Source organism: Corvus kubaryi, unplaced genomic scaffold (assembly GCF_017639235.1).
Source record: "Corvus kubaryi isolate FWS band 111438036 unplaced genomic scaffold, C.kubaryi_AGA036_p1.0 37256, whole genome shotgun sequence".
Classification (NCBI taxonomy): Eukaryota; Metazoa; Chordata; class Aves; order Passeriformes; family Corvidae; genus Corvus; species Corvus kubaryi.
Genome location: NW_024581076.1, coordinates 5,832,715 through 5,846,281, shown reverse-complemented (window position 1 = coordinate 5,846,281; position 13,567 = coordinate 5,832,715). Strand labels below are relative to the sequence as shown.

At 35.3% G+C, this 13,567-nt stretch overlaps 1 protein-coding gene across 1 annotated transcript in view; it reads right to left on the bottom strand.

Annotated features, from left to right (window-relative positions):
- DDX10 (DEAD-box helicase 10) overlaps positions 1-13,567 on the bottom strand; it is a 161,587-nt gene that overhangs the window by 132,795 nt on the left and 15,225 nt on the right. Inside the window, exon 10 of the mRNA XM_042023859.1 lies at positions 2,383-2,484. Coding sequence (XP_041879793.1) covers positions 2,383-2,484 — 102 coding nt within the window. The remainder of the gene's footprint in view (positions 1-2,382; positions 2,485-13,567) is intronic.

Sequence of the window (13,567 nt, the reverse complement as noted above, 5' to 3'; positions counted from 1 at the left end):
CTAAGTGAAAGCATTCCTGTTCATCATGATGTTACAAATTCTATTAAAGTTTGTTTTGCAGATTGAAAAACTGGATCTTGGGGCAGGCTGTTAAAATATGTTATCAATCAAAAGCCCTGACTTTTCTCATAATGATTCCAATTAAGAACATTACTTAAATGTGTTTATTATACATATGTCCTAAAGGCTTGCTACAAGAATGAATTTTTGGGGTGGTGTTAAAAAAAAAAAAAAAAAGCAGAGTTTTCCATTAAAGTAACATCAGATTAGCAACAATATGTTAAGAGATGCAGCCATGAATATCTCCCCAGAGAGCCACCTAACTTGGATTATAAATATAGTATGCATTTATTTGGGGTAAAAAATTTGGATTATTATCCCAGTACAAAAACACAGATTTCTATTTACATGGATAAATACAGGCTTTTTTATCACTTCCCTTGATAAGCTGTTCAAACAATTAACACCATTACTTAAGAAGATAAAAGCTTAGCTGACAAGGAAAGGGGAAATACTTATAATGTGCATGAGATCAGATATTTATTTACTGAATATAAAAGTAAGATAAATTACTTGAATAACTACCATTTTAAGAAGGAAAATGATGAAGTTTAGAAAAAGAGATTATTTACTGAAGTGGTTATACAGCAGATCCTTTTAAAGTACTATAATGCTTAAAGGAAAAGAAAATATCATACTTCAGTTTCTTTACTGATATGATCCACATTCACTTGGTGTGGTTTTGTTTGGGTTTGTCATTAAGTAGTTGTTGAACTGCATTCTAGTCCTTATTTCACTGTTTTAGCAAAAATTGTTTATGTTTGAAGTTCCTGCGCATCCTACATGGATTTGATACACGTGTTTGACCAGAAGAGGTGGATTTACTTCACCAGTTGCTGTGTACTCAGTTTGTTACACAGAAACAGCAGTCACTACAGTTCAGAAGAGCCTTTGAAATGGCATATCCTATACAACAAAAATAGTTAAAAAAAAAAACAACTAAACCTTAAATCCAGCAAGTGCTATATGCATTGTCTCTATTATCTGTTTCTATTCTCTGAAGAGATGGCAACTTGTAAATTTTGAGCAAACCTGAAGATTTAAGCAATGAGGTGTAAATAACCACCTAAAGTTTGATCCTAATTTGATTTCTTCTCAAAAACAATTGTTCTACAGACAAATTCTGCATAGTTAATTATCTTCTTTGCTTAGATATCCGTATCTTCACATGCAAACCACAGCTTTTCAAAGTAAAACAGTCCTAGCTTTGCTCATACCCACTCATACAGAAACTTACATTTTCTACCTTGTCATCCTTCCCTGATTTATTTTATCTCTACTGTACAATTTTTGGCATGGTGTGACCTGAACTTTCTAAGTGCTAAAAATGGAGTCAGACTCATATCACATTTTTTGGCTTGTTTTCAATTCTTCTTCTATATTTCCTTCACATTCTCTTTTCTCTTTTAATTCAACATCAGACTGACAGGCTCAGAGAACAGTAAACTCCTTCCTACCTACAGCTGCTAAATAAGAAACTACCAGCAATTCTTTTAGTGGTAATCTTTTTTTCTAATATTTTTACAATTGGGTTTTTGTGTTTCCTACATATCCATTACTCTGCATTTAACAGAAAATGGAAACATGCTTTTTTATTTTTAGCTGGTATTGTTATATGCTTCTGCAACTCCTTCAAAGTCAGTTCTATTTGTACAGGTAGCATAGCTCTTTACAGGTTTCCCTTGGAACACTCTCTTTAGTATGAAAACTGACCATTTTTTACATCCTGTCCTTCAACTAACTGATTCAGAAAGGTCATGACAAATTGGAGAAATAGTCTAGAACTAAAGAAAAAACAAGTAAGAGAAACAAAAATGATAACAGCAATAAAAACATACAGGGACAGATTAAAAAAATTGTAATTGTTTAATCTGCAAAAGAGAAAGAAAGCGTTATCATGTTCAATTACATAGAAAGTAGCTGCAAAGAGTAAGAGAATACATCATTTTTCCATATATTCTTGGCACAAGACAAAAGAAATATTTCATTTAAATTACTTACAAGTCTTATCAGACACTTGAAGAAAAAAATGCTAATGGTAGTAACTGTTAAGTATGGATGAGGTCTCTTTGGGAAACTGTGAATATATTAATTGGCATCTGATAAGAATGATTTGTGCAGCTCATCCTGCCTTTGGGAACAGCAATAAAATAGGTAACCTCTCAAGGTCTTTTCCTTCTACAACACTACCAAAACTAATTCATTTCTCTGATTTGTCCAGCTCCAGGCAATTAAAGCACTTTATCAAGATTGTCATAGACTCAGCATACATTACTCTTGCTGAAAAAAGGCTGAATAACAGACAAGACATTAGCCACTTACTTGATTTCACTGATAGGTACTTTCCTCTGTGCCAGCTGTTCCACCATGCCTTTTTCTTCTGAAGGAAGCAATACTAACAAAGCTTCACCACCTTCTTTGTACCTGATCAGAAGGGAAAAAAAGAAACCTCAAGCAAACATGAAAAAATTACATTTTTTGCTGATGTTTTCAATAGCCAATGAGAATTTATATTTGATTCCTTATAAGCAGCCCAAAGAACAGACAAAAATTCTCACTTACCAAAGGGAAAAGAAGAGGCAAACCAGTTAAGTGACTTGCCAATAGCCCCACTTGACCTGATCTTAAAACTACACCTAGAGTTCTAAACATCTAGGGCTAAGACATGGATTCAGATCAGTGACTCTCTTCTTCCCTCAATTTGAAGTATTAGTGGCAAACAAATGATACTTGAACAAAGTGTACTTTGATTACAATACTAGAAAATCCAGCTACTTGCATTCACCCTTCACCAAAAGGCAAGGTTTAACACTTGGTAAAAACGTGATTCTCTTTGCATAACCTGCAAGTCAAAGACAGGGAAGGTTATGAAAGGGTCAGTGCCTTGGTCTCAAATAACAACTCCTTCTTACATGTTCAGTAAAGGCTAACAGGTCACAGAGACATCACTGAAAGAAAAGCATAAAAACAGGAGCTCTTTCATTTACAGAAGCAGTTTTCAGCTGCAAAAGAAAAGGTACAATCAGACTGATCCCATAAGAACGTATCTAGCATTCACTCTTCAGTGCACTTAACAGCTGTATCAAATGTAGATGAGCTGGTAATTGCTCAAGATACACAGTTAGCAAAGACATTAAAAAATCAGTTAATTTATGCTTAAAGCATCTTCTTGATCATTTTCTTTTTGTGCAATAAAATATCAGCTCCTGCTTTTAGCACATCTACTGACTTCAGGACATTCATATAGAAAAAAGTACCCAACAGCATTAGTAAACAAACAATGCAATGGGTTTAAGTTGTTTTGAAGAAATGGGTAATGATGAGCTTGCATGCACTAAGTCTGTATCTACTGTAGCTCTTACACTGTTTCCTTCTTTATATTTGCAAATAGTTCTTAAGAGTACAGATTGATAACAAAATATTGCACAGTCCTACATTACCAAGAAAAAAAAAAAGTCAACTGAATTTCAGGAGTATGCCAGAATTGGACAGAATCCAACTCATAACCAACTGATGAGAGCAATGTGTAGGACAAAGCAAAACCAGACTGGTAAGTTGCTCTGCAGAGCAGCTTTGAACTCCCTTTCTTAGGGAGGCCAGGGAGCACAGAAGGATGTTCTCAGGCACACCAAACAAGAATCATAGTATTAACTGATAAAAATCATTTCAAGTGGAATACAGGGAGCCCACACTTCTCCAAGGATAAACAGTTATCACTTGGCAAAAACAGTACTGCAGAATTGTTTGAAAACTATAAACACTATCTGTCACAGCACAGTAAGCAAGGGAAGTAGCAACAAAATCTGCAGTTAAAATAGTCTGACAGCTTTTATTACAGCTTTCTGCTTTCATTTGATGAATTTGAAAAATCACAACAAAATGCTCTTGGATGCCTGGGATTTTTTTTTCCCCAGTGCTGTATCTGATAGGTTTGGAGACCGACTTCTAAAGACAATTTACAAATGTCTAGTAAATGTTTTCATCATGAAATTTTAACCTTTACATTCTAGATTTTGAAATATTACACAGAAATAGAATTGATACAAAAGCAGAATATCTGTTACATGCCAACATCATTTGAATTTACTGATTGTACATGGATTGATAAGAGTACTTTGGTACTGTACAAAAACTATAATGACTTGATTTTAATCCATTTCAGTAGTAGATCTAAAATGTTCTTAATATAGAAATATCAGCTTGCACAGTCTTTCTTAAAAAAGACGTCTAAAGCAATACATATGTTTGGCTTAAGGCAATTTATTATCTTTACCAAGCATGTTGTCACTGCTGACCAAACATCCCATGAATGTTTGTACCCTTTATACAACAATTAAGGTTGAGAATAACTTGCTTACAGAGACCAAGTGCACCTTTTAAGAAAGTTCTATGTATTTCAACCCAACCAAATTCCAAATGATACATCTGCAAGGTGGGTGCCTGTTGGACACTGCCACTACCTGAACAAGCAGTGAAATCCTGGAAAGCCACTGAACCTTAGAGGACTTCACATTTTATTGTAAAAATTGATGATCATACTACCAAGACAACCAATTATTCATCAAAAAAACCTGAGCTCTCAGAGCACTGTTGGAAAGAAGGATGAAAATACTCTCTTATCTACCAGACAGGAAGACACAGATAATGTTGCTGCCAGTATCAGTCTCACCAATTTAGAGTACAGAATAACACAGTTCTGCTCTTCTCTCCAAAGCAGATGATATGAAAGGGAAAGGATTCCAACAAGAGCTACGTGAATGATCTGATATCTGGAAAGAATCTCTGTTAAATCTCTTAACAATCTTCATCATTTGTCAAGAAAAGTCTTGATTGTACTATATAAACCCATACAAATGATGATTTTTTCAGATTCCTTAAAGTTAGCCAAAGGCACGAAGTAATTTGTATAGTTTTGTTGCTTGCGGTATTTCTTATCACAGACTACCTGACTTGGCACTATTAAATTGTTTCTTTTTCGTATCTCTTTTACTCAGTGTGCAAAACACTGCAAAAGGCCAAAGTAATAGAAATCACGGAAGAAATACTCATCAAAGGACAGAGAGTGCAGATATCCTCTCTACAAGCCACAAAACCAAAATCTCCAATGATACAGTACAGGAAAAATCATTCTACATTTGTTTTGCTTGTATATCTTCCCAGCAGTATCCACAAAGTCACTCTGAAAGAGGATGCAGGATCAGATAAACCTTCATTCTGATCCTTACAAGTTGAGCTCATGTTATTAGGGCTAAACTCATTACATGCTGAGTCAGTTATCTTTTCAGAAAGTACAAATCCTAAAGGCACATTCCATAGGTAATTCACAAAAAACACCAAGCATTATATCTGCTATCTATGGACAACGACTATTTCAATGTTTACATTAAGTCTTGTGAAGCCTTTTTGCAGTACTTATTGTAGTAGTACTACAGCTAAGTAAAGAAATAATCACATGAAAAAATAGACAAAGAAGAGAGAAGTTTTCAAGCACCTATACTTTCTCATCTTTTGCCACCTATTAAGAGGGAAAAAAAGCAACACAAATATTTCTCAGAGCTATTCCTTCAGAAATTCAAAGGGACTGAAAGACATCTGATAACTACTGATGCAGTGCAATCCTTTTCCTTACATGTTTTGGAAACATTCTCTTTTAAATGCCAATGGTTTAAAAACATTTGAAGTTAAGGAGGAACAGTCTTTGCCCATTTTGTACTGTAATCATGACTTAATTAATTAAAACAAACAGTTTAATAATAACACTGTTCCTTAGAGCTAAACATGAAAAAGAAAACATCACAGAAAAAAACAAACTATCTTAAATACCATCTGGCAAGGTGTGCATCTGTTCAGCGGACGTTTAGATAAAGAAAGCAAAATGCAGCCTATAAGAAAGGAGTTTTATTTGGGCAGAGTATTATCTTATTTCTCAAAAAAAAACCAAAAACCTCATAATGTGTTAATCAGAAAAATATAGTGTTAAAGATAATCTCAAGAAGAGAGGCTTCAGTGGAAAATTGCAGTTTTCCAAGATGTTCCTTCTGCATATTTCATACTAAAAGCTTCCATCCCGGCCAACTTAGGAAAGCACTAGCTACTAAAAACTGACATAAACAGTAACAAGAACAGTTACATCTGATCAAAAGTTGTTTCCATTACAATGCCTAAAACATAGGAGAAAAGAACATCTCTTAGTATCCTACAGGAATAAAATTCTCCACTAAAGCAAACAAAGGAACATCTCTGTAATTCTTTTCAGCACACAGGTAAAACCTTTAAACCTTTAGAGATGATAAAGCAGTGAAGAAACAACCTTGGTTACTGTAATTCTTCAGCAGAAGGACTACTTCTGCAGATGAGACCGTATTAGGAAAAGTTCTCCCCATTCTTGCTGGCTGCAGCCTTCAACTTGTCCATCATCACCAAAACCTGTCATCTGTCCCAAAATGCTAATTCACTCTGATGATTTATTATTCACTAAGTATGCACTTTGATTCTGCTGAAGAAAAGCAAATTAAAAACCTCAAAGTAATCAAACTTTCTTGGACTGTGTAGTAATTGATGATCTCTTGTCATCCCCTCAAGGTGATCAAGAAACCAGCGAAGGGACTCATCTTTGCACTGTGATTTTAACAGTCTCTAAGGGTACAAGATACAATTTATTCCACGTCCACGGAAAATTGCATCTTACTTGCAGAAAGTCTTTGGGAGAAAAAAAATCACTTCTAGTTCATATCTGCCTTATTTTCTAGTGTCTACTGACTTTAATACTTTTGAAAAAGGCAAGCAACTTCTCTGCAACTCAATCATGACTTACAAGCAGGAAGCTGTGAAAATCATCATTAGAGCTATAAAACAGAGGGTTACATTTACAGTGACTGCAGATGAGAAAAGAAAGATGTCTACAATCGAGGGCAAGTGCCAAAGGCAGACAAAGAGGAAGTGAGATAAATTACCTAGGACAATGTGGTACTGGCTAATTACAAGTAGAGAAAAATGGTTTAAAAATGTTAAGAACCCCATTTCCTTAGCAAAGAAACACAAAGTGTTGCCAAATAGCTTCACTTGATCAAAAAAATAAAAACCATGCTAAAATTAAGAGGACAGTTTATGCACCATGACAGAATCTATCTTAAACTTCTGCTAAAAATCACCCTGAGCCGACAGCTGGTATCAAGCATGAAGAAATAGAACGGCAACAGTCCAGTGAAGACAGGATGAGAAAAAAGTGGTTTTCATGCAGGCCAAACAGAAACTCAGTTGTTGCCTAATCTTAACCTATCTTAACCCATCCATGATCAGATCCAGTTAACAGCTGCATATACTAGGCAATACTATTAAAGCAAACAACATTACCATTATTACAAAGGCAGTAAATGAAAGCATACTGTGGTTGTTAATGAATTCCACCTGGCCATGCAGCTAGAGTTGAGCTTGTTCTAACTACATTCAGAGTTCTTCTACATCCTTGCCATGACCATTGTAACATACAGTTCAGTCAAATGCACCACACTTTATTGTCAGTTGTTGGTCATAACAGAATAAAATAGGAATGGGAACCATCTCACGATGGTCATCAGGCACCAGTGTTCTGCTGCAAAAGCAAATATCCAGTAGGAAAAAAGTTATGGAAAGGGAACTGTAAGGATAAGGTGAATGGATATGCAGACTTTACAGGAAATGTTACACAAGTTGTCTCAAACAGATGTATTATAACATGTTTCCCTAACATTTGTATTTCAGAAGACATAAGTTGATGCCAAATTTCCAGAGTTAAAGGCAGTATTTCCACTTTGTTTGGCAATAAAAAATAATCTATTTTAAAAGCTGGTAAAGGAGAAAACTGAGATGATGAGATAATCATAAAATTTGAGGGAGGAGGGTTGTGGGTATAAAGATACTTGCATAACAGTTTCCTGAACTGGAATATTTCCCTTTACAGAAAATGCAATATACAGGAGGTGATAATGTTTTTGAAGATATTTACCACACATGAACATGCACGAACCCTAAGTATAATTTTTTTTTATACTCTGGACATCACACATTTACCACCATACTCAAAAGAAAAGTATTTTGTGGATTTTTTTAATTTGTAACTTGAATGGGACTTGACCAGGTTGACTTGATTAAAGATCTAATTTTAGCCTAACTGGGCCAGCACGGATAGCATCAACATATGCTGTCATCTCATCTGCAAAACTGGTGAGCTTAAATCAAAGCCCATTCCCAGAAGTATTGCATTCCAAGCCAACAAGCCACCTTCAGATACTTTAGTGTTCCAGAAACTCTCCACAGTAAATCGTTTCAGAGAAAGGAAATTGGGCACCAGGGAAGCCAGATCAACTGCTCAACTGTCTCTTTCTCACTCACACCAAATCTGCTAGAGATTTACCAGAAGAAAGCAAGAGACTGCTCTCCTCAAAACATTAAGGGCAATGAGTTAAGCATTTGAAATAGCATCAAAACCAATCCCAATAAACATGCCTGATTTTGCACGTGCATGATGATACACCCTAATTATGTATTTTCACTCTTCTTCTAACAGACCCTTTGTTTAGCATACACAGTTGCAAAACTATAAATATGAAACTACTGAATAGTTACTTCCACTGTGAAGCTAAGTTATTCACCATGTAAGGCAATCATTTATTCACTACACACCATTCACACCCTTCTCAGAACAGAAATAATCTGGACCACTTGATTTCACAAAAATAATGTTCTTTAAATCTTTGCACATAATTTTAGTTTCCATAAAGAATCAAGAACAAGATGATTTCATCATGTGGAAAAACTGATGAGCAAAAATACAAAAAGCAGCACAGACTCCTCTTTCTAGAGCAAAGATTTGCCCCTGCAAAGACTGCAAGAAACAGCAGTGAATTATTAGCAAATAACCTAACGATCATGCATAACATAAGATGCATTAGGAAAAATGTTAGAGTGAGTCAAGTTCTACTATTTCTAGCATGTAATTTATATTTAATTATTTAACTGTTTTCAATTTTTTTATTAACAACTACAGTAGGGAAGGAAAAGACATTTAATTGATGCAGGCATTTGTCATGTTGCACATTTTTGTGTAATGGAACAATGTAAGACATCTATAAAAATATATCCAAAACATATCAGAATGGATAGTTTTATTCTGAGCAGATCAGTTTCAACCTGATACACGTAACAAATAAATCTGTTCACCCACACAATACCCTTTAACAGAGAGAAACTAACATCCATATCTACCCCTAAGGGGTTCTACAGAAATACAGTAATTCATGTTTAATTTTAAAACTCAACCATTAAATGTGACTACATAAGCCACTATTTCTAAACATGTTTCTTAAGCAAAGTAACAGTTTTTTTAGGTCTCCAATATCAGGCTCAATTCAGGCAAAACTTTATTTCCAATCATACTACCTTCTGGGCCTTCTGAAATAATGAGGACTGGTGAAATCTAAGCTTCAAACCAAGAAAACATTATTTTTCCAGGCCCAGTAACAAGAAGAGTTTTATCTACCATTTATCATAACTTCTACACTGCCGGGTTTCTTTCATAATATGGTGATTTGTTATTCTGGTTCTTTAAATGACAAACGAGCATAGAAAATAAATGCATATTGAAATTTCTATCCCGTCTACATGATCAATGGCCTCTTTTTTGCAATACGTATTTCTGTTTAAAACAACAAATCTTTAACAAGAGATCTGTGTGCACTGCAGTCTGAAACTGTGCTGTACCATTTACAGCAAGTCTTACCAAAGCAGCCCAACAAAAATTACAAGAGACCAGAAAGTGTCTTGACTATTCACAGCTGACCAAATGCAGCAGACAGTCAGTGTTCACTGCTGAGTCCTCGATTCAGGAAGAAGAGCTTCTTCCCATGGATTGTGAACAGTCTGACATCCCACTGAGCATTTAAACAACAAAACGTGAACTGGCTTCATCTGTTGGTGTTGCTTTAGGCCACTTCTAATGCTTTGTTCATTTCTATTACTCCATTGCACAGATTGTAATTCAGTATCCCCCAAAAATTATCAGTAAATTTTTCTATGAAGTCAGACATTGATTCTGTTTATTTTTTCTTTTCCAGTGACCATTAATATCTTTTTCCTTTTTCTGTCTGGAAAGAAGCCCTTTTATACCTATTGGCAAGTTCAGAGAAACAACTGGGTTTTACTCTTGCCGCAGAACCACATTCTCCTTCCTTCAGTCATACTGGGTCAGTGTCCCTGTTTGCCAGTCTTGGTCACAAGAAATAACGGACAAGAACAGGCTCACCAACCTTATCAAGTTAGTCTTACAATAAATTGATTTCAAAAGGCCTTGGGAGGTTGTTGGCTCCTCCAGCCTACACTGGAAGCAATTCATTTCCCACAGCAGCTGTGTCTACTCTGCTGAGTTAAAATACATGTGCTTACTTATTTTGTTATTCCAGCTTATGGCATAGCTTCACGTCAGCAGGCAATAACCTTGGCCACTTCATCGTTCAGTGTACAGGAACATTCCTACCATTCCATTAGGAAAAGAATTCTAGCAGATAACACAGTGCCAGTCAGTACAACTGCAGCATCAGGGGCCACTGTCAAGAGTGTAGCTAGAATACAGTTTCAATTTTAGAAAATTTAATAATATGAATTCCAAGTTAAATGTGGTGTCAACAATGTCTTGTGACCTCCACTGGCAGCTATTTTTACTTAACTTGGGTTAGGATGATGACTTGTCTGCAATATAATATGAGACAGTCTTAATATGGCATTTATTTTTAAACAACATTAACAGTGCTACAGTGGGTCTTAAAATAAAAATAGAAAAATAATCCAAACAAGGAGTTGTCATCTTGGCTGTCCTGATTACTCAGGACCCAAGACATATATCCCTGAAATATTTTTCCCATTAAAAAAAGAATAAAAATCAAGTTTCCACCATTGAAAAAGGTACTGTTAACTCACATTCTTAAATGCTTTATTGCCACATTACTCTTAAGGCTTATTAGTCTCACTTTCACACATATAATGTGCAATTATTTAAGGAGAGACCCAATGAGCATTAATGAGATTCAGAGCTTATACTACAGAGTATTACAGACAGAATAAGATCATTCTATGACCTGCCCCTTTCACCAGTCTATAATTTGACAGGCGTGTGTGTTCTCCAACATTCACAAAGCATCAAAAAACACATTCTTCTTAAAAGTCTTTAGTCATACCTCTTTGGGTCTAATCATACCAGCCACTACAAAGATGGCAGGTAACAGAGTATTCCACTTTGGGAAGATGGATTTTTCCATTTGTTTTCAGAAATATAATTTACTGAAAGAAAGAAAAGCATACACAGAGCTAGACAGAACTCGCATGCCTGTGTGCACACTATGTTTAATGACAACAATAAAACCACAATTACTTTCCTAAGTCAGTGTAAGCACCTAAGAAATCTAACCAGCTAGGCTGGATTAAATGCCATCAGAAGTCTGAGCCAGTCAGATCTAAATCTTATATATAGCTCTGGACATACCACAGATAAAAACTGCAGAGCAAAAACATTTATTCTGTTTAACATTCCAGTGTTGGTGTCTTTAAAAAAAGACTCATGACAGAACAATCACTAAACTCAAGCAGCAGCTTTTAATAGTCTCTTCTGAAGCAAAAAAAAATTAAAACATTAAGTGGAGGGATGAATGTAATGCCAGGAAAGAAAGAAATTCATTACTGAGACTTGCAAGGATATAGGTACATCCAAAACTGAAGGTATTTACGAATTAATAAAAAGATAAAATAGACTTTTTGGTGTCTTGTCTCACCAACACAATCATGACTGCATGAAAAACATGCCTATATGCTTTTTTCATGCCATATAACTTAGACATTATGTTTGGAAAAACAGTTGGGGAAAAAAGTGAGCATCAAGGGGCTTCAAAAATTATTATTATCTTCTGCTGTCCCCTAGTGGCACTGTAACTTGTTTCACAAAATTCATCAAAGAATATTTTCAACTGTAGGCTTCATAAGTTACAGAACAGAAGGCATAAATAGAAATTAAAAGCTGGAAGAAATTATTTTTGCAGGCAATTGCTACAAGCAGTTTTTATTTAGGTTTTAGAAACTAAAGCCCACAGAAAACACTGTAATCTAGTGTTTTAAACCACTAACTTCTCTAAGAAATTGTGTGGAAAAAATAACACCGAAAGTATTTACTAGACTGCCCATGGCATTTGTCAGTATTTTAGAAATTCTGTCACTGAACTAGTTAAGACTTTGAATGCAACTGGAAACAGCTACCAATCACTCCAGTTGTAGCATACCTTTCAAGTTTATTAAAAAAAACCCCACTCAATACATGTCAATTCTACTATGAAGTAAAAGCATTACTGGACAACACCCAGATTTTCTTGATCTTACTTTACCATAAATCAAAAATGCAAGAGCTGCAATTTATGTTCTTCAACAGGGTAAAATGCTAGGGAAATGTTTCTTAGGGAACACAGTGGCCTTACCCACTTAAAAATAAACTGTTACCGCTCACCTTAGATCAAGCTTCACAAAATTGTAAGACAGATGCGGGAACACATCCATGACTGTCAAAGGTTTTCCAGCCCCATCCCCAACATAATTTCTCTCCTTTCATATTTACTTTTGTATCACAAAATAATTTGACTTCAAAAGTAAACAGTACTTGGCATCCCAGTTTTAATTACAGTTTAACACAGCCTCTTAATTAGCTGAGATATGTAATTTAGCTTTCATTCTATGCAATTATATTCTCAAAACCCATGAAAATTTGTAATTATCTCTTAACCTCATTAATGAGGACTACTAAATTGCAGTTCAGTTCATTTTTATCAAGTTTCCAGAAGAAACACAAGCTTCTCATACAAACTGTAGCTATTGAAAACAAGTGAAGCTTCCTATTCAACACTCAGATTTCAATGAGAAGTACATTCTCAATTACCCACATGAAAAACTGCATTAGTATATTTACTTATTGCACAATATTTACTTTAAATTATTAGACATCTCCCTTGTTTTATTTTCAAAGATTTATTTCATGCTATTAAGTTTCCTAAAAAAATTTCCTTCCAGGACTGCTTTACCTTAAGGATGGAGAGAGCGTATGTTTCTTCAAAATTAATGCCCAGTATAGGCAGAACCTGCTGATCTTTGCATCAGATTAGGAAACAGAAAATACCCATGAAGCTTTTCCTACAGAAGGAATTTGCTTTCACTGTCAGTCAACACCCTCCAGCTCACACAACTTGCTCAGATGTACTCCTAATTTCCATAAGGCCTCCCTACTGAAAAATTCACACAGAAGGAAATGTAAACTACATCCCAGTAAGGCATCCAGCACAGCCCACAGCCCCTGAGACAGACACTCAATTTTCTGTCCAAATCTGTCCCTTGAGCAATCACAGAAGGCTGTATTTAAGAGGCCACTGAAGACAGACCCTTAAGGTTGTCAGGCTAAAGTCCTCTCAGAGTCATATTTGAATAAAAGCATTATGACAAAGGG